We start from the raw sequence: 26,808 nt of genomic DNA, 5'->3' as shown, positions 1-26,808 counted from the left end.
TGAGCCTTGTATTTTCTGTAGCAACTTTATTATATATATATATTTACTTCTTTTTTTTTAAACTAATTTCTGTTGTTTTGTTTTTGTAATCAGAGAAACAAGGATGGAAAGGGCTGTGTAAATGCTTTGAAATGCATTATGGGACAAACACTTTTTTAGCCCTTTCATTCATTGTTTCCTCAGGTTCAGTACTGGCTTCTGTAGGTGTCGCAGATATTTTTATTCTGTTTTTTTTTCTTCTTGTTTTTATTAACAGTTCAATGGTAAAGAGTTGAGTTTTTCTATTGTAACCCTGCTCAGTGTTCACATAGTTAACACACCTGGAAGAAAGTATATGTGGAGATTTTTAAAGCTATACTTGTATTCCGTCAAAGGGCCGCAGATTGTTTTCAGTCCTCCACCAAAACACAACATTCAGGTTCTGGAAAATCAAAGATTTGTCGTAGAAAAAAAAAAAACACTCCAAAACACTTACAGTTCCTTTATTAACCTCGCTTGTGACTGGGATGTGAGGTTTATAGATTATTTTTTAGTGTTGCACTTTAAACATAAAGTATACCGATATATGTGAATACATATATCGGTATATATTTACATATATATGAAGTACACATGCATATATAGGTATAATGCCAATATATCTACATATGTATGAATATATGTATATACATGTATATATGTATACTTTATGATCCTGTCTTCATGATACTGAAAACACAGCTACTGCAATACAACCAAAATCTACTTTTTTCTACGGACTGAAAAGACTCTGTGGTCTTCATGTTTTTGTTTTTTTGAGAAAAGTTATGTTTACAGTAAATACACTCTAGAAAGACAGTTGGCTCATGTTGGTCAATATGGTTAAAAATAAATAAATATGACTGTGTGTGATCTACTGTGTTATTTCCCAAAAATAGTATTTTGTTACTTTTACTATTCAAACGTTTTACAATTGGTCTCAAATATATTTTGATCTTGTGCTGCTTTCTTACATAGTTTTTTGGTAGGGGTCGCTGTTGTTGTGTATCCTTAATTTTATTGTCTGCAAAAGCAATGTGTTTGTCATTAATTAAATGGCAGAAAATGTACCACGACTTTTAATCTGATTTGATAAATGTAAATACAACTACATCCAAAGCTATGAATTATAAGAATTATTAAATATTTTGAAAGTACCTCCACATCCACAATGATGTCTAAAATCCACTGTATCAAAAAAAAGTTATTCACACATAACTGCCTGACACCTTTATTTTAAGCAAAAAGACTCAGCCATTACCAAAACGATCTTTATTAAACACTGTGTTAAAGTTATACTGTTTTTAACATAAATAAATTAGTAAATCACAGAAGAGTTAACTGCAGTGGTAATACAGAGGGAGAGGTTCCACCAGAAGAGGGCACTGCTGCGCCATGACTCCCGTGAGTAACACTATAGGTTCACGAGCTCGATTTAATCTCTATATTTATCATGACACTGGATGAGAACTATATTCTGCTGACTTCAGTAGTATTTTAATAAGTGCTTTACTCCGCCACAGTAGTATCTATTGGAATGTTGGAATTCAATAAAAACATTTTGTACAAATACACTCCTGTTGTCAACAACACAGTAAAATCTTTGTTTTTTACTCATTGACTTTTATCAAACATGAAAAAAGTTACAAATGACCGTTTGGCTTTTGACATTCTTGGCACTTAAATCTTCAAAGACATTCACTGATGACCAAAGCTTATCAATGACCAAAACCCACACGAGCAGGTGTGAAATTCTTACGTGAAAGTTACCTCACTCTACCACTTAGGGCTCAACCTGTAGTTACCATGTGGTCCAAAAGAGGGCGCTCACCAACGATAGCATCCTGGCTCCTCAATAAAAGAAGACTATGGCTTTAGCATGGCTCTTTGTTGTTAGCGAGCTAGCTAATAAGACAAGGAAGACCTGAAAGAATCTAAGAAAGACGGGGCAATTTGGAGTTTTCATGTAAGTGATCCACCGTAACTGTTTGTTTCTCTGTGAAAAAACAACTGTTTGTTCGCCTCAAACCTACGTCTATGACGTCAAAGTAAAATATTTCATTTTACTCACAGCGACCAGACGTTATGATGATATTTTTTATTGTTGTTGAGTAAAGCAGAGTCATCGGTGGCCTGAGGTGAGGCCTATTTTTAAGAATTTTGTAGAACTCATTCATGCTCCCACTCATGCTGTTGGTTAAGTTAGTGTGGATATAGTTTTGTTCACGGTGAGCTGAAGTCATCCAGGGCAGACAGAGGGGCATTAGAGCAGTGTTGACTATTAATGCCTATCTGTCTGTGCAAAGTGGAAAGTGTTTGTTTTTTTTTTTTGTCCTTGTGGAGGAATCTGTGACAGAGTTTGAGCATGTCACATAGAACTACTACTTCAAATAAGCTTTGAAAGGTGACAGTTAGCCCAGGCAAGGGCAAACTAAGGCCCGGGGGCCGTAAGCGGCCCGTTCAAGCCGGCCAAACTTTTCCAAATTATATAATTTATTTGTATTATCATTATACTTCTGGTCTTTCCTCTGCAATACCCACGTTTCCCCATTAGATGGCGAAGAAAATTATAAGTGTTTTAGCATTTTAGCCTTTATGCATGACTTCTACATGTCATTTATCTTAGTTTAGCTCCATCTATCTGCTCCTGACCCGTCCCCGGTGTTCAATTTAGCCCACGTCTGAGTTAGCCAATAGAAAACCATTACAGTCAACTTACCACCAGGGGTGAGACCCGCTTGTAAAACCCCTTATTGTTACCCTCGTTTCTCCAGACTGTCCTTCCTACAAGTCAATCGTCTCACTGCAGATGCTCAAAGCATCGATTTGTCTGCAAGCGTGGATGAACTCCTCCTTCACAGATTGGTCCACCTCAGAAACAACATCTCTGTCCGGGCTTTCATGTGAGGTAGTGCCCCCTGTTGGATAGTGCCTCTGTTGGTCAGCATCTGCCTGGTGGCTACATGATGCCGAATTTTCAGTAGCCCCTTGATGGGGTGGAGGACGTGTTTCTGGGCTTAGGCAAAGAACCAGAGATGAACCTTTGAGAGAGGTTCTGTAAAGGGAACAGGAAGACGAACTGCCCCTCCAACGTTCTGGAGATGAAGCACTGGAGGAGGTGGTCAAAGATGGGGACGGTGGAGCACCTACAATAGCTTCTTTCTGAGATTTCTTTGTGTGTTGCCGGGGATAAGGGACCATCTCTACGCAGGATGAAGTTCGGTAAAGGCCAGAGTCTGTTGACAGAGGATCACAGACGGTGCTGCCGGGTAGAGCTTTGTTGTTGTTGATAGACATGTCGCTGAGTCGAATAGGCCTAGTGGGGCTGAAGAGGCTCATGGGAAAAAGAGCCTCACTGAAGAGCGCTTCATCTATGCTGCGACGTAGGTTAATGGGCGAAGGTGGCCGCAGGTCTGTGGTGGAGTCACTGGTAAATGAGGATCCACCTGACGGGTCTTTACTGATTCCATCCTCAAGTTTTTGTGACTGTCGTAGGTCCAAGTGCAAGTCCAGATCTTGGTAGGCCAAGGCGCGGTTGCTGTGGTAGAGCAGGTCCAGACCATTGAGACGAGTATCGATCCTCTCATCCATCAAAGTGTAAAGAGGGAGGTTCTCAGTCTCGCCAAGTCCAACTGTATCGACAATGGCAAGTTTCTCCTGTTGGCTTAAGGTCCAGTGATAGGTCCCAGGTAGGATCGGGGATTTGGATGCTAACATTTCAGTCCAGCAGCTTCCTGCGTCTGGCAGGTGGTCCGAGCAGTAAACAGGCTGCGCAACTACAAAGGCTAAGGTAAGACAGACTCCAAGCTCGCAGAGTCTGCAGCTGAACTGGAATATCCACCAGGGCCAGGGGTGAAAGACCTCCTCCCCTCCCGCAACTCCCATTGCATTGAGTATCGCAAACAACTGCAGTCCTGCGCACGCCAAAGAAAACAATGCCGAGAGGCAAACAGTCAGGGCTGCACGATCCCAGTCGCGACTCTCGGCAAAGGGACAGCGGTTGTAGCGTTCAGCGGGCGTGGGTGAAGTGTTGTTCAGGTGGTAGATGTGTTTGGAGTCCGCTCGCACGTAGATGTAGAACACGAAGTAGGCAGTGGACAGAAACGAGGCTAGCACTACAAATGCTCCGCGTGAAACGAGCAACAGCAGGAGGCAGTTGGGAGGAGTTTGTTGGTAGAACTTGAAGAGTGTGACTGGACCGAAGGCGGCGGCAAAGTGAAGGAAGACCAGGCAGGCCAGGAAGCAGGGTCTCTGAAAGGTGGAGTACGAGAGCTGCATTCTGGAACGCATGGAGAGGAGGAGGAACACAAGGCCGAAAGCCGCGGTCATGCAGGGAAATGGCGCCTCGTAGAGCACCACCGAGGCCTCTGTGAAGGGCAGGCGGTCCTGTTGGCCGTAGGCATCGTAGAGAAGTGAGAAGGATCTGGTGCAACCGGCAGCTAGGAGGAACAAACTGACCAGGGCAAAGTATCCACACCCCGAGGGGCATCTCAGTGGCAAACAGAGAAGATTCAGCGCAGAAGCTATCGTTAGCATTGCAAATATGCAACCTATCCCGTACACGTGCGCCTCCCATGCTAGGCCCCAGGCTGCCATGGCACTGTTCCAGTCAGTGTATAAGGGTACCAGCATGGGTGGGGCGGGGACCAGGAAGGGGCTGATGGACTGGTTTGTGGCAGTGGAGTTCTGTGTTGGTCTGACGTCCATGGCAGTGGTAGATTCCCAGGTGTCTGAGAGGTTACAGATCCCGGAGCGTTCTTTGTTGCAGTCCGGAAGATATGTGGCGCTGTTGTCCTCCAGGTTGAACGGCCACTCATCAGTGGAGAGAGGGTAGAGTGGGATTTGGGTGGGATTACCTTGAAGGAAAGAACAAATATCACCGTAAATGAGTGAGATTAATAATTTAAAAAGGTCAAATCTTAAAATAGCAATAATGACAAGGACATTTTTGTTTGAGGCACATTATTATTATTCCACTGGGGAGACGACACAGAAACATTTAATCATAGTCTTTAGATTGCCAGATGGAAATCAGGTTGAGTTTCCTCCAGAATGTTGACTTAGTGTTTGTTTTTTTCCCCCGACTCCTAATCAAATTTAAAAGATTGTAAATTATCAGATGCGAGGATCGGTGAAAATTACGGAAGCAATTTCCTGCCAACGTGGATTATGAATGTGTTAGAAGAGAAGCTGGGAGTCAAACAATGTTGAACATATTTGTTTGTTCTTTAATTTATTCATATGCAGAGGTGGTTTGAACACCTTCACGTCCACCTTTATGTTGAAAAATAACTTTAAACTTCCTCCAACAAAGTCTGCTGAATTCATTAGGTCTTGTGGTTTCCCCGCAGTCTTTACCCACAATCCACTGCACTTAAATGAAATATGTTTAAATTGTTTCCAGGATGGAGTTACACAAGAGTTGACGTGTTTCACTTTTTCTCTTTCAACTGGTTCTCATTGCTCTAATGGACTTTCTTTTATAGTCCGTGTTTCTGCGTTTCCCGTCTCCTGATTCTCTCTTTGTTTATGATTTCCTTTGGGAAACTCCCAGAGCTCTAATGTTTTTAATGTTCTAATGTTTTCTCTGTCAAGTTGGACAGTTTTCTAGAGAGAAAAAAAATCACTTTTCTCTCTTCAATGTGTCTTTTTCCATGTTTAATGGCTGTGATTCATGTTTCCACGTCTGTGTAAACCAGGCTCTTATTTGGATTTAAATGGCAGGGAGTTTTCCCAAGATTCACGGAAACCTTGTTCTCTGTCAAGGTCTTATTCCTTATTTGTTGCCTCACTCTGTTATTTCTATCGTCTAACTTGTATTCTAAAGGGCTAACGTTGACCTGTTGTTAAGTTGTTTTTTTTATTGTATGTGAGACAAACCTAAGCTGGAAGAAACTCCCCAAAAAACTGAAGAGCAGTTTTTGGGGACTCACCTTGTTGCATTTTTTACTCCTTTTTTTTGGCGGTATTTTGGCTAACTTTGAGTTAACTTTGAGTTAACTTTTGAGTTAGCAGTTAGCTGACTTTACCTCTGCTTAAGCTACATATTAGCCAGTGTTGGTTATATAGTAACCATGATTGGTCTTCAAGTGGAGTAGCATCAGTTTTGAAGGCTTCGTTACCTCATTAGAGAGACGCTCGCCGCGTTTTATGCAGCGCGAGCTCGGTGTGTAGGAACAACCCGTGGTAATAAAATCCATATTTCAGGTAAGACTCTCTGTCTCCTCACTGGAAACGAGCAGCTTGACATGTTTCAAGTGTGAGTCATAGACAGATGTGGCAGAGAGAATCCTGTCATTTTTCAAAATAAAAGATCGTTCAGCCTCGGTGCCAGTCCGTGGCTCAACTCATCAATATTCTTGGCCTACATTTTGGTATTTCTGCTACGTCATATGTAATTCACTAAATAAAGGCCTGGTGAACTGGATTTATCTTTGACTGCTTTCTTTTTTAATCAAGTCCTGGTGATTCGGAGTAATGACAAACACAGTCGGGATGCTTCCCTGTAGCATCGTTTCTCTAATGGTGCTGCAGCTCCGTGCTGCTCTGATGGAGCAACAGCCGCTTCTGTTTCCCTGTGAGGAACAGGCTGTAACTGCTGCCGAGTCAATTAACCAAATGGAACATCCTGTCTCATAATTGTCATCCAATTTGGAAGGAAGTAATAACTGACAAGCAAGGCCTTATGGGTAAATCTGGATCTGATAGCAAAAGAGTAACATACTAGATAATGAAGGTAAACTGATTTATTTTCACCGTGTAACTGTATGCTTTAAATTTTTAATGAGACAAAGAAGAGAAACTATTAGCTTGACATATTATTTGAAAAGTAAAGTTGAAACATTAACCAAATATATAATTAAAATTATAGACACATTTAAATGTAGTCAAAAAAATAAAAGGATAGCTACATGTCACCAGGCTACCAGCTACAACTTAGGCCTGTTTAAAGAATAGCTACAAAAACAGATAACTGACAAAATGGTGAAATCCAAAATAAAGAAGCTAAACGAGTCAGTTGCTAAAAGCTAAGCCCAAACCCAGCTGTACAGGATTTGAAACTTTTACTGCAGCAGGTCAAATAAATGTCAAATATACGACTGAACTTAGCAATTTTTTTAAGCAAAATAGTCAAATGCTAATGAAGCCAAAATAAGCAAATATAATATATATAATATACATATATTTGCAAAATAGAGCTAGCTTAGCTCAACATAACTATGTGATAATTGCCAAAATATATCAAGATGAGTTAAACTTACAAAAAAACAAACCAAAGCTAAAGCAGATGAAAATTCAAATCTGGCCAAAACAGAGATGAGATTCACAGATAATTCAAGGTCAAAAAGCTGATCTTTTACCATAGATACCGCTCAGTGTTCCTAATGGGTAAACGCCAGTGTCATTATGACGTTATCGTCTGTGAACCATGAATGTCAGGAGGATCCAGTGCTTCGTTGACCAGTCATTTCTGACTGACATGAATTTGTCACTCACATGCAACATGCATTTCTAATGATCCACAGACCAATCGATGATCATTACATACTTCACATATACATGCTAACAGAAATCCATAGTGAACTGGTGCCAAAGCACGGAAGTGTTGTCTCCACAAGAGAGTAAATAAAGACTGTAAACATGTCACACCACTGAACAGATACTAACAACGTGGGAGAATGAAGCAGCATGGAGTCTTAGACAAACACAGCTGCAGACTTCTGATAAAGAGGAGGTGGGCTTCACCCACGCCCCATCACTCTGTTTAGTTTCCAGGGCAGAGCCTCTGGGTCAGATCCAGTGGGGGAAAAAAAACAAGCTACACAACAGGAATGAGTGCCGTGTTTGGCTTCCTGTCTGTCGCTGAATTTCACATCAGAGCAGCCTGATGGTTCAGGACTGGTTTTGGTACCTGGTGGAGGCCACAACCTCAGCTAAACGCTAGCGTCACTTAATAACCTCAAGTAGGTTAGGCTAAAATTGGTAGGAAATAGTTGGTGTTTTCAGTATCTCTACAGAGCGCCACAGTTGACAGGTCTATTTTTGAAAGTCACTTGTGAGCACGTGTGACGACATTCTAGGCCAGGTAAATGTGGGCTACATCTGCTCCAGTGAACTGGGCCGAAAAGAGGATCTTTTTATAAACGTGTTAATGCCGGAAATGAGTTGCGTTGGTGTATAGATAGATGGTGTAAATGTAGGACAGAGCATGAACTGCTAGATAGATGGTGTAAATGTAGGACAGAACTGAAGCCTGGAGGTGGATGACACACATTCACGTCCTCGAGATATCAATGGTGAGTTTGCACAAAGTGGGACAGGGGAAGGCTAGCCCACGAGTAGCTACATATCTGGTCACAGCATGAATGTATTTTCGGGAATTTGAAAATTTGTTTGGTAAAAAAAAAAAAAAGAACACTAAGGCTAACTAAGGAAAGATAGCGCTAAAATTAGCCACGATATAGCTAGGACAATGTTAACTAAAAGAACTTTGACTGAAGGTGGATAAGTTAGCCAAAGATATAGCAAAAAGTACGCCGAAATAATAGCAAAAATAGATAGCCAAAAATGCTAAAATAAAAATATTTTTCTGAAACTAATCAAGAAATAAATATTAAAAAATATAATAATTTAACTTTTAACATTTATTAAGAAAAAAAGTTTTTTTGTGATTGATGCGAAGAAAAGTTGTTCCCCGCACTTTCTCAGTTTCTCAACTCCCTTTGAAAGCAATTAGTAGCTTCAGGCACGGCATGCTGGGTAATTGTTTCGGCTGTTTTTCCTCTGTCAGATAAAAGATATCGAAAAACACAACAGGAAGGATCAGAACACAAAAAGCTGCCTCGCTCTAAACACATGCCTAAAAAAAGAATCAAAGTTTGTTTGGACCACCTGCGGGGACAACGTCAGGCTTTAGGACAGGATCTGACCCACATTACTAGCCTATCAGGCCCACGGTGCTTTGAAGGTGAAACAAACAGAGACCTTACAAAAAAATTGAGTTTAACCCCATGAAACAAACAGAGACCTTACAAAAAAACTTTGCATTTTTACCGCACACTTTAACCCAACATTAACTGTCCTGTCGGAGTGAAAGTGGCCCAAATGTCAAATGCGGCCCATGTGGGCCAGAAATGTTGGTTCGCTTTTTAAGTGAATAATCAACTTATAACTGATACTCGTTTGTTCTACACACACTTTATTGAATCCTAAACCTCTTCGGGCTTCAGCCCATTTGTGGGCCTCATCCTAGTGATTGGGCACGACTACGTCAACAAGAGTTTACTTACTTTTCCATGGAGGCTGTGATGTTGTCGGAGGATTTGAAGAAGTTGTGATTGTCGTTGTCGTATCTTCATCCCCGCCTTCGGCTGAAGGCACCGCTCCTGTCTCGGCCTCCTGGTGGTTCTCCTCCCCCTCTGGACCAGGAGACACAAACCAGAATGTCCTCTGTTAACCTCAGTTCTCATGTCCTTAACCTACTTCTGTCAGATGTGTTGTCCTTTCAGACCCTTGGCTGGAGCCACTGAGCCGTCACTGATCAACTCATCTTTAACTTTGTTGCCCCCAAAGGGCAAATTGGTTTGGCAGCAGGACGGGGTTTAAAAAAACCAGAAAATACTTCCATTATAAACCAATTCAAAGTAACTCTGTCACAGTGGCTGTGATAGGACGAGGACTCTCTGGACCAGTGGTTCTCAAACCATCATATGTCTACCCCCTCAGCTCCCTCTAGTGGTACACAGGGACATTTGCTTCTCATAAGAGTCTGGTGAGTCACGTAACTGTTTAATATCGGTGGTATTTTTTCTCACATGCCTGGAATGTGCGTCTGTGTGTGTTATCCTGGACGTGTGATTGAAGGACTGATACTTTTATCAAATGCAACACAGTATCTTTCATGGGAAAAAGCAGTGAAACAGTCCAAACAAGAGCCTTTTTGACTGTTATCAGCCTTCAACATTTTTATTTTCTCATGATTGTCCTTGCTGCGGGGACATGTGTGCACCTCCCTCAGTAGAGGCTCCGGCTCAGGTGCAGAACATGGACACATTTTGCTCAAGGGCAAAATCCTGCAGCAAACACACAAACACTGGACTAACGACAGAGGCTCTCATTTGTGAGTAACATAATATATATACAAAATATATTATATGTATGTATGTATCTGTATATGCAGATATGTGTATATGTGCATTTATATTAACTATATATTAATTATATATATAATATCTATATAGACATATAGACATGTTTATATATATACACTGTATATATATATATACACTGTATATCATATACATATATAGACATGTATATATATATATGTATATATTTATGGGTGTATATGCGTTTATATTAACTATATATTAATTATATATATAATATGTATATAGACATGTTTATATATATACATATATATATACTGTATATCATATACATATATAGACATGTATATATATATATGTATATATTTATGGGTGTATATGCGTTTATATTAACTATATATTAATTATATATATAATATGTATATAGACATGTTTATATATATACACTGTATATATATATATACACTGTATATCATATACATATATAGACATGTATTTATATACATATGTATATATGTATAAGGGTGTATATGCGTGTATATGTGCATTTATATTAACCAAATTTGGAACCAACCTAATTAAGATACTTTCCCTCCTTTTACCCAGCAAAGAAATACATGTCAAAATAACTCGATGTTTATAGTCAGCTCTGCTGGTGTACGACGGTAGAAGCAGAGGAGACTAAACGGCAACAAGCAGGTTCAGCATCCGTGAACAGAGGAGAAGGTCCCAGGGGAGAGGAGATGGTGGAGGTGTTTTTTTCGCTGAGCGTGCACTTAGAATACTGATACTTTGTGGTAGCAGCCATCCACAGCCAGGCTGATCACCTCCTCCTCCTCCTCCTCCACCCTTCATTTGTCCATGATCTACCACACAGCTGATAACAAGGTGAAGCAGACTCACCCCAGACACAACACATCATCCACTGGGTTAAAGTGACACGGTGGGAAACAGGTGAACCCACACACCCTGGTGTTAGCAACACAAAAATGACTGGGAGTTTGGAAAAGAATCCATTGGGGACACACGAGTTAAAACAGTCAACAATAAAATTCAATAATTAAAATGATTGATTATAAATATATAATAGGCAAAGGTTAATGTTAGCTACAAAACTGGCTAATGCATAATGATAATAAATGAAAATGGAAAGGAAATTAATCCAAAAATCAAACAAATTTAGCCATAATAAAAAAATAGCCACAACAAAAGCTCCTGAAGTGTCTGAAATTTAAAAAATAAGGTTTGTCATAATTTAAGTTTTTACATTTACATTAACTTTTTTTAAAACTCATTAACAAAATGCCATTAAATTGGAAAGCTAGTAAAAAGTAAAACTAAAAAAAAATGTATCCGACTTTGTTTAAAATACACAGCAAAACATACAGAAATGTTGGTGTATATTTGAATTAGATAAAACAAATGTTTAACAAATTTGGGTAAAAAACTCAACTTTGAAAAGCAGGAAATTGGATTGGTGGTCAATCATATGTGATGTGTGATATATTGTGTATATATAAATGAATACATGATATTAATGTATGATCTTAATGGACTTTGGATGAGTTGACAGTCGATTCATATGAGAAGATGATTATCATGAAGACGTGAAAAACTGCAGACAGAGAATAATCATCTCATCATTTCCTGTGGCAACCTTTGAACCAGTGAGTGATGAATGTGTCTGTCCTTGAAGAAGCGAGGACCAAGGACCTCCGGCTCCTCTGCAGGCTCATTAGACCCCAGACTGCCAGCAGTTCTGGAGGGGGATGGGTGTCAGAGCAGGACACGCCTGGATTCAAACCCGGCAGCTTTGACTCCAACTCTCTCTCTGTTTGTTCTCTGAGCTAATGGTGTGTTGGTGCGATGTTGCAGTGAAAAGTCATCACATGAACTGTTAAAGCAGCAGAGCTCACGGCGGTTGTTTAAAAGGCGGGTGGTAGGAAATAGAAAAGCCGGGAGCAGTCAGTGAACGCAACGTTAACTTAAAGAGAGTTGATGGAGTCGGTAAAGAGCAGCGACGTATCACTTAGGAGGAAAACTGGTTAGCCACGACAGATTGAGAAAAAAACAGTGGTTTATTTTACTGTGTTTGAGGAAATAGAGATTTGGAAAAATCTCCTGTGTTTGAGGAAATAGAGATTTGGAATTAGAATTAAAAACTGCTGTTGGAATTAAACTAACATTTCAGATCAACCCGTGGTTGTCAAAGATTTTGTCTAAAACAAAGTTTGTTGAAAAGACCGTAGGAAAAATAATTCCACAAAATATTTTTTACTTTTATATGTGCTGGTAAAGTCATCCCAAACAAAGCCATCTACAGTGTGGATGCTAAATGTTAGCACAGAAGTAGCTACAGTTTTGCAACAAATACAGCCATAAAATAAAAAAAGTTAAGCTGGATAATGTTTCAGTGAAAATCAAAAATAGGCACAAGATAAGAAAAAATGTTGTATTTTCTACATAAATAAAATAAAAATGAATAAAAACTGCGAGAGAATGGAACAGAAAGAGCTAACGATTAGCAGAAAGTGGCAAAAATTAGCTGAATTATGCTGATATAAAACCAACTTACTCAAAAAAAAAAAAAAATTAACCAAACCCCAATTTTTTAACATAACCTCTTAGTCTTCAAGAGCGATATTACCATCCAAGGACAGGTGGCGCTATGCTAATTCCAGATGTTTTCCATTATACTGTCATACATGTAATGGATCGATCTGTACCTTTTGACACCCGATCATTGGGTTCTTAAGACCTGCCAACAGGTGATTGATCACACCAAGCCCAGACCTATTGACATGCCTACCTGCTGTAATCGGTTCCTCGTCGCGTCGCCTTTGAGTGCTGCTGGTTATGGATTCCAGGATCTGTTTGTGATCGATGCCCACGGCTGCTGTCGATACCACAGGCTGTGCTGACCTGGCCTCGAACAGCGCCTGACTTCGAGTGCTGTGATCTTTGAACATTGTGGTCTCATCAGCATACGTGGTAATGCTAACGCTAACGCTTGTGTCCTGTGGTTTTCTGACAGATGTGGTGGGGTCAAAGGGTCTTAAAGGACGTCTGGTACTCTGTGTGGTCTCTGCCCGTCTGGGCCTTGTGGAAGTGGTTTGGGCTGCAGCCCATGTCAGGGCAGTGGGTACTGTAGTTTCTGGTGCGACGGTGGTCTTTGTAGTAAAACCTCCTTTCTCCTCCTCCTCAGGGAGGTGTTGTTCAGCGGCACCCATGCTGTGCACGGCTGCTTCTGTGATTCCCGGTGGTGGGTGGGAATGTGTTGCATTTTGTTGCGGAGCGTTCGTGCTGCTGGTTGGGCTGTCAGTGAAGAGAGCGCCTGTGATGGAGCTGCTCGTGGGAGAGTGGGAGTTAAAAACAAGTGTGACATTGTTGGTCTGCGCTGAGCTGCTGTGTGGAGAATCTGACGTCCCCGTGGGAAGTGATTCACCCCGTAACGTTGTCACTCTGATTAGGAGCTCCTGGGAAGTGATGGCTCCTTCAGATTCACCGGAATCATCCCCTGAACCTTGGTCTTGATCAAACACTTCAAGCGTCAAGCCTTTGGCAGTTGTGCTCGGCCCGTCAGTCTTTGGGTCGTCGCCGTCCGAGCTGCTAAAAAACGGGACAAGGAACTTGGGCAGAGACGGAGTCCAAAACCAGCTTCGTTTAGTCTCTGGCGGGTTCTCTCGAGGCGGCGTGGGTCCCCAGAGGGCGTCTTCGTCCGCCACAGCCTGCCTGACAAGCAGCAAATACCACCAGAAGCAGAGCAGCAAGGTGCAGCGGAGGCGAAGCATGCTGACGGTGGAGGCCAACGGAGCAGTCACATGTTGTTCTACCTTCTCAGGTTCCCTGAGGACAGTCTGGGTTCTCTGGGTCTCTGATGTAAATGACCTATCAAAGAAAACAACACAGAGAACGTCCTTAGAAGTTTGGGTGAGGAACACTTCACTTACAGCTTCTTAAAGACGTTGATTCAATTCCCAACTGGATGTTCAGAAATCCAGATGTTCAGCTTCTGTTCAGGCTCATAAACTGCAGACAGTTGTCAAGTTCCAAACCACATCACCACTAAATTTGATACACATCCTAAAAACAACGCTATTAAATCGAGTGTTTGTAATTGGGTAAATGCATTAGTATTTTTTTTTACACTTGAACCAGGTCAGATACACTTAAGATTTTTAGTTTATCAACTGTTGCATTTTTGATTCGATCATTTGGCCTTTTTTTATGCTGTACATTTTTTTTACATTTTTTCTTTTTTTTTGGTAAAAGAGAATCTTTAGCATATGGTTGAATGGAGCTAACAGCGAGAAAATTGGTGTTTTGGTTGATGGTATATTTGTCTGGAGTTTTCATTCATTCAGTTTTTGGAAGTACTCTGGGTTCCTCCAGTCCAAACACTTAAGCGAGATTAGCTTAACTTGTTTACTTGTCTAGTTATCCGGAGGGGCCAGTGTGAGTGTGAATCGTTGCTGATTCTCTATACAGTATGTGGCCCTGTGAAGGACCTGTAACCCCACCCTCGCCTGACGACTGCTGGGATTGGCTGCTCTCTCTCCTCTTCCCAATAAATGATAGAAAAAGAAGAAAATGATAGAAAAATAAATGATAGAAAAAGAAGAAAATGAATAAATGAGAAGCCACGGAAAACTCTTCTCCATTGATACATTTACTCTCATTTTTATTGTTAGGCTAGTTTTGGGGGTTCATCGCAGGATGTAAAAACCTTTACAGAAAAGCTGCCGGACACTCAGTGACACTTGCTGCTAAATTTGAGCTGACAAACACGTCAGGACTAGTGTTCTATTTTTTTTTCTTTCTTCTTGACTTCACTTCCTGAGAATTTGACCTTTCTTTTTCAGCCATTTTTCCAGACCGCAATTAAGTACGGCCACGATGCCCAGCCCATTACAAGCGTCTGCTGAAGTTAGCAGAACCCCCCAAAAAAGAAAAAAAAAAAACCCAAGTCATCTACCGCACGTCACAACAAGAGCTTATGTTCTACAGACACCCAGGAATTAGTGGTTTCCTGTTTGATGTGGCGGTCAGTATTTATGTCGTGCAGCGGCCTGGTGGCTGCATCCAACGAACCCGGCAACTAATGGGAAAAACTGGAGTCCATATGCATCCTGTTCAACAAGGAGTGGCCGTGAAATAATGTGTGAGAGCCCGGATGGGGGATGGGGTGATAAAAAAAGAAGGGGTCCAACGTTGGAAGAGTGGGGAGATCTTTTTTCTTCTGTGGTTCAAAGTCGGCAGCCTGTTGCAACCTGTATGCTTTAGCTGGACTTAACTCCCCTCCTCTTTTTTTTTTTATACTTTCACCCACACCCACAACTCAGCCCTGGCCTCGTTCTCTTCCAATCTCAGATTTATTTGGACTGTAAAGCTGAGGGAGAAAGATGTGTTTGTGTGAGAGTGGAAAAAAAACCCCATCAATATTCTCAGGGAAACGCTTCCACAGCGATACGTTCTCCGCACTTTTTCCTCTGCTCTGTTTTTAGTGACTTCAACAGAGCTTTTCCAGCTTAAAATCAAGCACTTTTAAGATTTACGTTGAACATTTTTTTGACTAACATTTGTCTATTGTTGCTACACGTATGTTCAGGCTAACCTTTAGCGGTATTTGGACAGTTTAAAGCTAATCTTTGGTGAAAGGTCAAATGTACGGTCATATTCTGATGGGGTTTTTTTATTTATTGTTTATTAGCTAACATTTAGCTCATCTCTTTAGTCAGTGCACGTTTTTTTATTTGTGCTGGTTGTTTAGATATTTATAGTGTATTGAATTTTCTTGACTTGTAGCTTTTCTGATGAAGATTATTTATATATCTCTACCGTTTACTAAATGTTAGACATTTTAACATATATTAACTGTCTCTTTAGCAATTTTAACATATATTTTGACTAATTTTCTGACAGGTTCAAATATTTGGACTTATATATAATTTTGATTTAGCTACATTGCAGATTATAAGGTGTTTAAGCTAATGTTTTGCTATGTCTATGCTAAGTTCATGTTAGCACTTTGGAAACTGTTTTGAGCTACCTTCACTATCATTTATGGCTACATTTTAGTTCAAATCAGATCAGCGATAAATTTAAGCTGTGTTTGCAAAAATGTGGAAACAATTTTAGCTTTAATGTCAGAAATATTTTGGCTACATTTAAGCTATTTTTTGCTAACTTCACTATTTCCTTTTTTAACTCTATATCTTTTGCCGAAGCGTGGCTATTTTCTGGCAAAATTCATGCAAAGTTTTGCTAATATTTACCTGAAGAGTCTTATTTTCTGCTGTCCTGGCTGTCCTTAGTAAGAGTCTTATTTTCTGCTGTCCTGGCTAACCTTTATGAATTTTGGATAACCTTTAGGTTTTGTGCTAAAGGTTAGCTAAGTTTGTCTTCCTCACATTATTAGCTTTACCACTTTATTTCTTCATGCACATTTATACTTTTTCCCAGGCTTGTTTTTAGCTCTTCCAGAGTCAACGACTTGACCTGCCGTTGGCCTCTTTGCTCCCACCTGGAGGCACGAAACCAGACAGGATACAGAGTCGGACGCTGAGATGTTAGGAATGACTACGTGGGAGGATTTGAACAGAGAGCTTCCCACACAATCCCTATTTTATTATTCCATGTAATACAGTATGAAAACCAAGTCTTAGTGACGGGGGCTCGTGCTCTGAGCTGCCCAGCCCACACACGGTCATGTTTCGTGTGCGCAGACGGACGTAGGACCGTGGATGAACAACTGCATCTCTGGGCAGTGCAGCTCCTGCTCTGGCCTGTAGGTGGTACACAAACACCCACGCTCACTGTCATCAGTCTAAAGGGGAAAGCCAATCATCATTATCATTAAAAAGGAGAAGTGTCGTGAGGTGGACTATATTTCATCCCTGAATACGTTGTTTGTAGTTCCAGTCAATAATTCAGTCCAGTGGTGTGACTTACAGTCTCATGTTTCCCTCATTTGTTCAGTATCAACTGGTCTGATAATTGAAAACTCGTACTGTCTCTTGTGGAACCTTCTCAGTCCAACACTTTGTTTATTTTTAGAACTCCAGGCAGAATCCTGTGAACGTTTGGCTGTTTTTTCCAGGCCCTGAACCAAATCAAAGAGTTTCCACCTTTTTTTTTTTTTTTTTTTTCTCCAATTTTTATTCAACTCAAGTAGCAAACCAGATGGTACTTTGTTAATAGCTGACTCATACTATCATGGCCGGCATTTGAGCTTTCCTATAAGTTATTAATACTTCCAGCCTGAAAACTTTTTAATTCACACCACGTCAGCAAATTTCCTCTCTTCCTCTGTTCTTACTCCTTCTAACACATGGAGGCGCAGGAGCCTAAAGAGACTTATTATTATTTAATTTAGACTGTGGGGCAAAAACACATTATCTGGGGGGAAAAAAGCTAATGCTAATTTGCAAAGAATTGTCACATAACTTACGTAATATATCAAACTTTTTTCTAACTTTCAAAGATAAAGTTCAACAGGTGGTCGAAAAATACAAGTGAACTGTGTCCTTGACATCATCACAGTTACATCTGAACGTGATCACTGTTGTTTTTTCCATCTTCATTATTTTTTTTTTTGTCAATTTGTCCATGTTTCTTTCAGCTTTGGGAGAAGAAGAAGAAACAGACAGAAGGATTGTAGCTTTTATCACCCTAACCTGCTGCACATCCATTTAAGCTAGTTAAGCATCAGTAGTAACATCTACTGATGAGTCTGAGACTAAATCCCATTTTTTTCTTCTCAAGACTCTGGACTCTGCTGTGCATGTGGTCAATGGAGCCAAAAGATGGAGAGGTAGTGGGGGAGGAGAGGAGGAAAGAATTACTTCCACTCCATTGTGGCCAGAGCATTCGAGTGAATCGAGCAAACAGGTCCACAGAAACAAGTGAGGAAAAGAGAAGCCATAAACTTCATACTTACCAGTGGATTTATTTCGCATTAAATACCTTCAGGATATTTTTTCTTCTTCAGACTGAAAAGATTTCCTAACTTCATACTTACCAGTGGATTTATTTAGCATTAAATACCTTCAGGATATTTTGTCTTCTTTTTATAAGACTGAAAAAATGTCTCCCTCTGCTGATTGAAATGTCACATCTAGGTTAAGAAAAGGAGAGTGACACTATATTGTTTTGCTAGAAAAAAGCTGAGAATGAATCAACATGACTTCTACATGTAGTGGCTCATTGGACGTCCTGATTAATTGGTATTGATAATTTTGTCAATTCACAGATTAGGAATATCATCCTACATTGAGCCATTGCAAATAATCCAAAGCGCTACATGTGGATCGGGAGCCACAGGTTGCAGACCAAGGCCCAGGTCCCAGCAAATCTCTTTATTTCACCAGTATTACTGACCCAGGACCACCTAAGACAGGTGCCGCAACCTATGGCTCGCGGGCCACATGTTGCTCACTAGCCTCTCTGCAATGGCTTCCTACAGTGGTCCACAAAAAAAAAAAAAAAACATTGAATGATGCAGACCCCTGGTCTAGCATACTAACCAGCCCAACCAACGAGAAGCAGCCAATTAGAGGCAGAGTAGGGGCGAGTGCACGGATGTGCCAATCTGCTGTTGTCGATGAGTCTGCCAATGGACACTGAGCAATTTGGGTTTGGTGGACGTTGACTTGAGAAAAAGGAGTTCGACTAAACAAACAGCTACAAAGCCCTACAATCTGAAACCCAAGCAGCACAGTTTCAATAGAAAAACGACAGAAAGACAAGCCCCCAATCCCTAAAATAAGCCGGAGTCGGCCCCGCTGCTGCACAGCCTCCCTGATACCGGCTCCCGTTTGTTGTCAGAGTCTCTTTTATTAACTGTGTAAACAGACTCCAGTCTTTCAATTTACTCCCTCTCTCTATCAGCCATCTTGATCTCGACCTGCGGCAGAAACCCTGCCTCCTCGTTTCTTGTGCCCACTGTAATAAGGCCGCTGAGGTCGAGCAAAGAAAGAGACCGGAGGAAGAGGAGAAGGAGGACTGGATTAGAGGTGCACGTCTCTGCTGAGGGGCTGGGTTGTTATACTGTAAGAGGAGATGAAGTGACAGCGGACGGTTGTGTCAGTGTCGTTACCGTCAAACGAACCTGCTGTTAAGCAGGACGAGGCTGGGCGTTCATTTAGCATCATTTAGCAGGACGAGGCTGGGCGTTCATTTAGCTGCGAACGCTGCCTGTAGTTGTTGGACTGTTTTCTGTGTTTTGTTTTTCTCCTGCATGTGAATCCTCTGTGTGGGAGTGAGTATTTACATGCACGAGTTCTACTCTAGGTTTATCTCCATGGTGAGATGTATAGGTTTGCACCCTCACGTGGGGAGTGTTTATTTATACGAACGTCCGCCCACTCTGTGTGTGTGTGTGTGTGTGTGTGTTTGTTCAATTGCAGCTCTGTTGCTCATCTAAACGCTGGACGTATGGCTTTTTCCACTGGTCCAGGTCTGACTCTGATGCCACACAGAGACGGTCAATATCACACTGATTCAATTTGCCTGCATGGCTGCTCTGAAATGGACCAACGGACAACAACACATAATTGCAGAGTGTCGGAGGGTGTCAGTAGCGGTGTGTTCATCTGTCAGTCGATGTACTGCAGTACAGTCGCGTTGATCACACCGTCATAATCTGACTACGTAGCACTTAAACACTTGTCCGGCCCCGCCTATTCACTCAAAGCACTCGAAACACTAGCAGATGGTAGAAGTGAGCCTCCAACATCCCCATTAAAAGACAATCTCCCTATTGATCCACAGCTGCCCCACCCGAAGAGTTAGCATAAAAAGTACAAGAATGTACATTAAAAAACAAAAACAAAATGTAGCCAAGAACATATTTAAATCAAGACAGAAAAGCGTTGAATGCGGTAAATGCTATCAAATAGCCAAATCGATGCTCGGAAAGATTGCCTTTAGCTAGCCAGGGATTGCGACATGTTGACGAAAACAAAGCTAAGGTGATAGACAACAAGTTATCTGAATCTCATTCCAAAATGTTTTGAAACATATCAAGGATAATGGTTCATTCATAGTTCCCCATGAAAACATAGCTAACGGCTAACTGCTTAGAAAAAGCTAGACGTTAGCTATGTACACACCTAAATGTAAACTTAGAGATAGCTCAAAGGCTAACATATTTGTGCCAAATGTGTCGTAACACAAGTGGGCCAATCCAGACTGAAATCCATTTCCAGTGGGCCAGACCTCAGCCGGCAGAGCTGCAGTGTTGCCAGAAGTGGCCCACATTTGCTTGCTAAGTGGGTTTTGTAAATATAGGGCTGCTGACTGAATAGTAAAATGTAGGTTGCAAAGCTGTTTTTAATGCCCCATGTTGACATTGGGATATTTCTGACGTCTGCATTCAGATTCATTTGCGACTTTATTCAGACAACACTGTTTTTTCACCATGCCTGTAGTGAGAGCTGCTCTCATTCCTAAGAATAGCTCAGCATCAGATGCAGTAATCCAGCTGCTCATGTTCATTCTCCTGCTTTTAAAACAAGTGTCCCGGGTCCTGCTACTCACAAACCAAACTAATCCTATTTTTTTGGTCTAATCTGAGTCTTTTTGTGGTTTTCTGGTATGACCATAGTGACTCAACATGAACACTGGCAGACAGGGTAAACATATTAGAGACTAGCTGTAGCTAAAGGAACTTTGACCACGCCTCAAACTCTGTAAGGGTGTGGCCCAATGGGCCAAGAACACGGCTAGGTCTTAGATACAGCCGAATGTTTGCACAGGAGAAGGGTGTGGCCCAATGGGCCAAGAACATGGCTAGGTCTTAGATACAGCTGAATGTTTGGTAAATATATTCCAACAAAGCAAAAGGTGAGCTAAGAAAATTTGCTACGTATTAGCCTGGGAATAGCTACAAGGACGTAACTAAAGTAGGTACTTATAGCCCAGAAATTGTTAAATGTTAGTCTCGAGTACATTTAAGTCTTTAACTTCAAGTACATAAAGGGCGGCGGCCAAGATAGCTAAACAGCAGCCTGCAAAACAGACACGATTTTCACATTCGATTTAGCCAAAGTTAGCCAAGAAAATAGTGAAACGTCGGACTAAAAACAGCTACCAGTCAGGCAACAAGATAGATAACGTTTTGCCCAGAATGTGACGTAAAAAAAATTTAACCAAGAACCTAACCCAAACTAGCTAAAAGTTGGATGAGAAAATAGCTTAAGGTTAGCTTAGAAATACCTGTAAGTTAGCCAGGAATACAGTTATTTTTTAATCAATTCACCAAAGTAACATTCATGTTGTCCCTGCACGGCATGTCACGGCGCGCTGCGTGTCAGCTGTGGAGGTGAAGGATGCAGCTCGGGGTTTGAAGACACCGCAGACGTCCCGCTGCATGGCTGCCTCTGCCATGGTGACAGCTGAAGCCAAAGACGTCTCGCTAATCCCCCGGGATTGGAGGATGCCTTTTGGATTCAAGCTACTTCTGCTGCGCTGTTATGCAATGTAGACAGTCTCTCTCTCTCTCTCTCACACACACAGGATGCTGCCAAAAACACACACAGGTATACGACTGGTCCATCCTTAGGTAGATGTCCGACTATGATACAAATGTATATCCATCCTAGTACGTGAAGTACAAAGTACTGCGTTTAAAAACAACTTATCATTCAGTCAACGATTCCCTGAGATGATGCTTTGACGTATCATTATTTCACCCGTGCAGTTTCATGGCTGTGAGTACAGTGTGTGTCATCAGACGGCAGCACACACACACACACACACACACACACAGGACCAAAAGCCACAGGATTCGTACATTTAACTTCAGACAAGGTGCACTGCAGATGCAGGCAGAGAGAAGAGAGAAGAGTCTGGAATAATGTCATCTCCTTACCTGTGTGGGAAAGGATGACGACGCAACAGCAACAGCAACAGCAACAGGGATGAGTAATGTGTGTGTGAGTGAGTGTGAGTGTGTGAGTGAATGTGTGTGTTCTGCAGGAGAGAGCTCGTCCTTCTGAGCCCGTGTAGGTTTGTGAGCTGCTGTGTGGATCCAGCCTCCCTCCCTCTCCTCTCTCTCTCTCTCTCTCTCTCTCTCTCTCTCTCTCTCACTGTCTGACTCTGTATTGGTCTCTCGCTCACTGCATCAGCGTGGTCTATACTATCTGGCTTCCATCACAATGCCGGCGGTCACACCTCACTGAGCTAATGTGGACACTGAGAACACTGAGAACTGAGGCTTTGGCATCAGGGCCACACAGTTGGGCAACACACGTCCTGACTTCAATACACATATACATATATACTGTACATATATCAACATAGTATGAATACTTCAACTGCTTCCTATTGCAGAAAGTGACTCTTAAATATATATATATATGTATATATATATATATATACATATATATATATATATACACATATATATATATACATATATATATATATATATATACATATATATATGTATATATATATATATATACATATATATATATATATATATACATATATATATATATATATATATATACATATATATATGTATATATATATATATATATATGTATATATATATATATATACATATATATATATATATACACATATATATATATACATATATATATATACACATATATATATATGTATATATATATATATATATTTCAATATTTTATTTTGGATTTGTAGATGTGGGCCACTAGAGATAACCCATTGTTGTAAATGGGCCAACGCATGTTGTGTGACCTGTTGTTTTGTCCAATGTATGAGAAAAAGTTTAGACTCACTTCAGGTTTGAGACCCATAAATAAATGTGGGCCACATGAAGCCTGTAAACGATTGCCAAACATGGGCCAGATAGGTAGTGCGGCCCAAAATGTGTGGGTCGTAGACATCTTTTGTACGGACCACAGTCCACTGACGGCTCCCACCATCGCCTGCGTCTCACCTCTGACACAGTAGGAACATTATATTCCAGATCCCCGTCAGTGACTTATCTCTGTTGACATCTATAGGTGTCCAGACAGAGGGAGTTACTGTCCACATGATTCCCCCGATCCCTATGATCCTCAGGAATGTTTCAAATATAGAAACAATCAGTGAAAACTCCCAGCCTGAGGAAACATACCGTCATTTCCTGAGTGGTGGCGCAGCAGAGCTGCCTCTCATCACGCTCCTCATGTCCTCTACTGTTCAGGTGCATGTTGAAAAAAAAAGCACCGAGTCTTTCTGAGTCTGAAACACTGTCTCTGCCGTTTCTCTGACCTTCACAACTAGTTGCGACAGCGACATGCTAATGAGGTGTGTATATATTACTCGCAGTCCGAAATTAGCTGCGGCTCAGGGACTAAATGGCTCACTCATTATCTTAAATTGACCTTGAAGTTTAAATCGACACTCTGATGTCGGCGTAACATATATATTTAGCTTTTGCGAACCATGAATCGGAATATGTCCTGTTAAGCCTCAGTAGTGTTTAAATCTGCCGTGTCTTTGGTCAGATATAAATTAATATAAAACTCTATAAATATTTTCTATTAATGCTACGCTATTGAAGTTAGAGTTTCAAGTAACAAACAAATAAATAAATAAAACATAAATCTAACACATAACACCTTTAACTACCAAGGAAGCTAACTAGCTAAATTGTAAAAAAAAAAAAGTTAGCCTTAGATAGCCAAAGATAATACATAGACAGCTAAGTGCTAGCATTTGCAGTTTTGGACAAAAGCCAAAAAGGCCAACGAAAATTAGCCATCCATTTAACTAGCCATGAGTAGCAACATGCTAGCTTCAAACATGTTCAATCTACGCTAACTATGGCTCAAAATGATCCAACTAAAGGTAGTTCTACAGTTTTTAAGTGAACCCCTGGGGGCAGCATTGTGAACTTTGTCACATATTCCTGTGGTTCTACTCTGTCTGATGGCCGTGGTCCCCAGTGTATTAAAGGTAGCACAATGTAAACTAGACCAGGTTCTGAGACTGTGTTTGTGTGTGTGTGTGCGTCTGAGAAACTGAGCTCATACCAATGAGCTCTCCTCGTACACTCAGCTGGCTCCGACTTTCGGAAAGTGCCAGACAATGGCAGATTGTTAAGATTAGAGAAAGTTTCTTTGTTTGAAAAAAGAAGGGAAACAATGGCGTGTATCCACAGTTTATTAGCTCTGCCATCTTTAGGGAACACACCCAGTCTTTTCATCGTCTGTTTATAGTGTGGGCAAGGTCAAATGCTCACATCCTTAACAATGCAAACCGCTTTCTTGTGTTCAGCTTTCATTCCGGACGACTTGTTCATCTTTATGATCTTAACGTATGCAGCAGCAGCAGCAGCAGCAGCAGCATCAGCAGCAGCAGTCATGATGTAAATATGACCTTTGAAAAAAAAATCCATACTGCAGACAGTCTGACAGAGGAGGGGATTCAATAAAGACTTGGCCAATTTTAACATGCAACGCGGCGTCCAGTGAAAGATCATCTTCTCAGAGAGATTTCCCTGCAGATTTGATTTAGCTGGTTAGCTGTGGCAGATAAAGATCACTTATGTGACCTTGGGGAACCAGTCCACTGAATTTGCATGACTTACATACACAGAGGAGGTCAAGCCTGTGTACTTCTTATTTGTGTTTTCTTTATTAGGACAATGTTAGCAATTTTTTTTGTTTAAATTTATCTTCTGGCTAGCTCCAATCTGTGTCGTGGCTAACTTTGAGCTATCTCTTGGGGCAGCTGGTCTATCTATGGCATGTCCTGGTTAATTTCATTTTAGTCGTTGACATTTTTTTAATTAATTGATTTAGCTCCTGGCTACAGTAGTTGTTAGCTATTTTGGCTAAATCTTACCTAGCTAGCTCTATGCTATCAGTTGTCTGCTGAATGTTTTGCCTCCTCTGTACATATTTATTGCTAATTAAACATTTGTATATATAGGTAGTAAATATATTAAAGTAGTAAAACAATATAATGTATGTAGTTGCCACCGTTCCTCAGGGGAAGGATGTGTAACAAAATGTTGACTGATGTAGCATAAGGGAGCAACGTGTGCCGTGTGATACTTGAACGCCAGGCAATATAATGCTGTGTAATACAATACACATAACACTGCATATGTGACGTAACATGAATAAAAAAAAAAAAAAAAAGAATTTAATAAGCAATGTAAGAAATCTAATGTTTAAAACGTAACTTGGGAAAATAGCCTAACAATAATAAGGTAACGTGGTGTTACGTGTACTGTATTTTCTCAGTAACGTTATGTTTTAGCTGTAGCTGTGCAATTCCAGAATAATATTGTTGACACGTGTCATGCAATTTAGCTCAATTAATGTAAATAGCACACAATAATTATGTAATGTAAGTAATGTAGTTTAAGTAAAGTATTTAAAGTAACTTAAAACGTTGCGTGTAATGTTAGCAATATTGACATTAGCATTAGTACCTAGTACTGTTCATGGGGTAACGCTGTAGTGTAGAGTAAGTAATGGAACCTCGGTTATTGTAGCCGTCTAAGGTTAGAAAGGGATTTGAGAAATGTCAGTAATGAAGTTGTTCAACAAAATTATATTTAATATTTAAAAAATGACAAGTAGAGTAACGTTTCCAAAGGTTCGGGTCGGTTTTCCACTGAGGTTTTCCCGTTCCGTCTTCTGTAATTAACGACTAGTGCTCATGTCTCATACATCAACTTTAATCCTACTGACAATGGAACAAGGCTCCCATGCCAATAAGGAAAATTGATGGAATAATAACATTAATAATATCCTTCCAGTGTCAGGTGACAGGTTCCACGCTCCAGCTGCAGCAGCCTGTCTCTGCAGCATGAATGCAAATCACCAGGTCCCATGTAGAAACGTACGAGAAGAACTGAAAGATAATCACGCAGAATCATATGAAAAATACGTTCCATACATTCATTTCTGTATTGAATATTTTAATGCAAATTTTTTACCCACCGAATATATATGGTAGGAATGCTAATGCTGTTTAATTTTATAATGATATATATTTTTATTATATATTTTTTTCTGTTTAAATACTACAAAGTATTGTCTCACCTTTCCTCACCCTCCCCATCCTTCAGCTTTTCTTCTTTGATTTAAATGACAGCTCTGCTTAAGCTTGTAATACTGCCATCTACTGGCAACTGCCAACATTTTTACACATTTGCAAAAAAAGTAAAAATGAGCAAATACAAGAAAAGGGCAGTATTACTACAGATCCTTCTGTTGGCTGAAGGTATTTTATGACTTCCTGTGTTTTCCTGTGTATTTTAACACTAAAGTCTTCTTTAAAGTCCAGCCGTTAATGATTTAATTACCCATGGTTGTCATTGATTTTAGGCCTTGTATTTTCACCTAAATAGGACCATGGCAGGCTGACAATCACAGATGAAAAGGAAAGCAAAATGAACGCTGGCCCATGGCCAGCATCTGGCCCACGAACCTCGTATTTGCGAAACCACGAGCTGAACATGTGAAGGCGGCCTGTTTTTCTTTACTTCACTCTGTTTGTTTTGGTCTGGTCTGAACATGTGACTGTGCTGTCATCGCCATGCCAACGACACGCTCACAGGGTGTTAGCGAAAACAGAACTTTTATGGTTTCACTTTTATTGCAGTGATCTTATCGTTGACTTTGTTTATGTATATTAATTTTTGATTTCCTGAGGTCGTTCATTTAGTTTGGGCCTGAGACCA

The 26,808-nt window shown here is 40.6% G+C and overlaps 1 protein-coding gene across 1 annotated transcript; it reads right to left on the bottom strand.

Moving 5' to 3' along the window:
• Positions 1 to 42: 42 nt before the first annotated feature.
• Positions 43 to 22,132, bottom strand: prrt4b (proline rich transmembrane protein 4b). Its single transcript, XM_008315514.3, has 4 exons — positions 22,000 to 22,132; positions 12,937 to 14,015; positions 9,309 to 9,437; positions 43 to 4,874 (listed from the first exon to the last, which is right to left on the bottom strand). The coding sequence occupies exons 2-4, from the start codon at positions 13,916 to 13,918 to the stop codon at positions 2,803 to 2,805; spliced, it is 3,183 nt and encodes a 1,060-aa protein (XP_008313736.1). The 5' UTR covers positions 13,919 to 14,015; positions 22,000 to 22,132; the 3' UTR covers positions 43 to 2,802.
• Positions 22,133 to 26,808: the final 4,676 nt, after the last annotated feature.

The sequence above is a fragment of the Cynoglossus semilaevis genome, chromosome 8 (genome assembly GCF_000523025.1).
Source record: "Cynoglossus semilaevis isolate Cse_v1.0 chromosome 8, Cse_v1.0, whole genome shotgun sequence".
Classification (NCBI taxonomy): domain Eukaryota; kingdom Metazoa; phylum Chordata; class Actinopteri; order Pleuronectiformes; family Cynoglossidae; genus Cynoglossus; species Cynoglossus semilaevis.
This window is presented reverse-complemented; position numbering and strand designations above follow the sequence as displayed.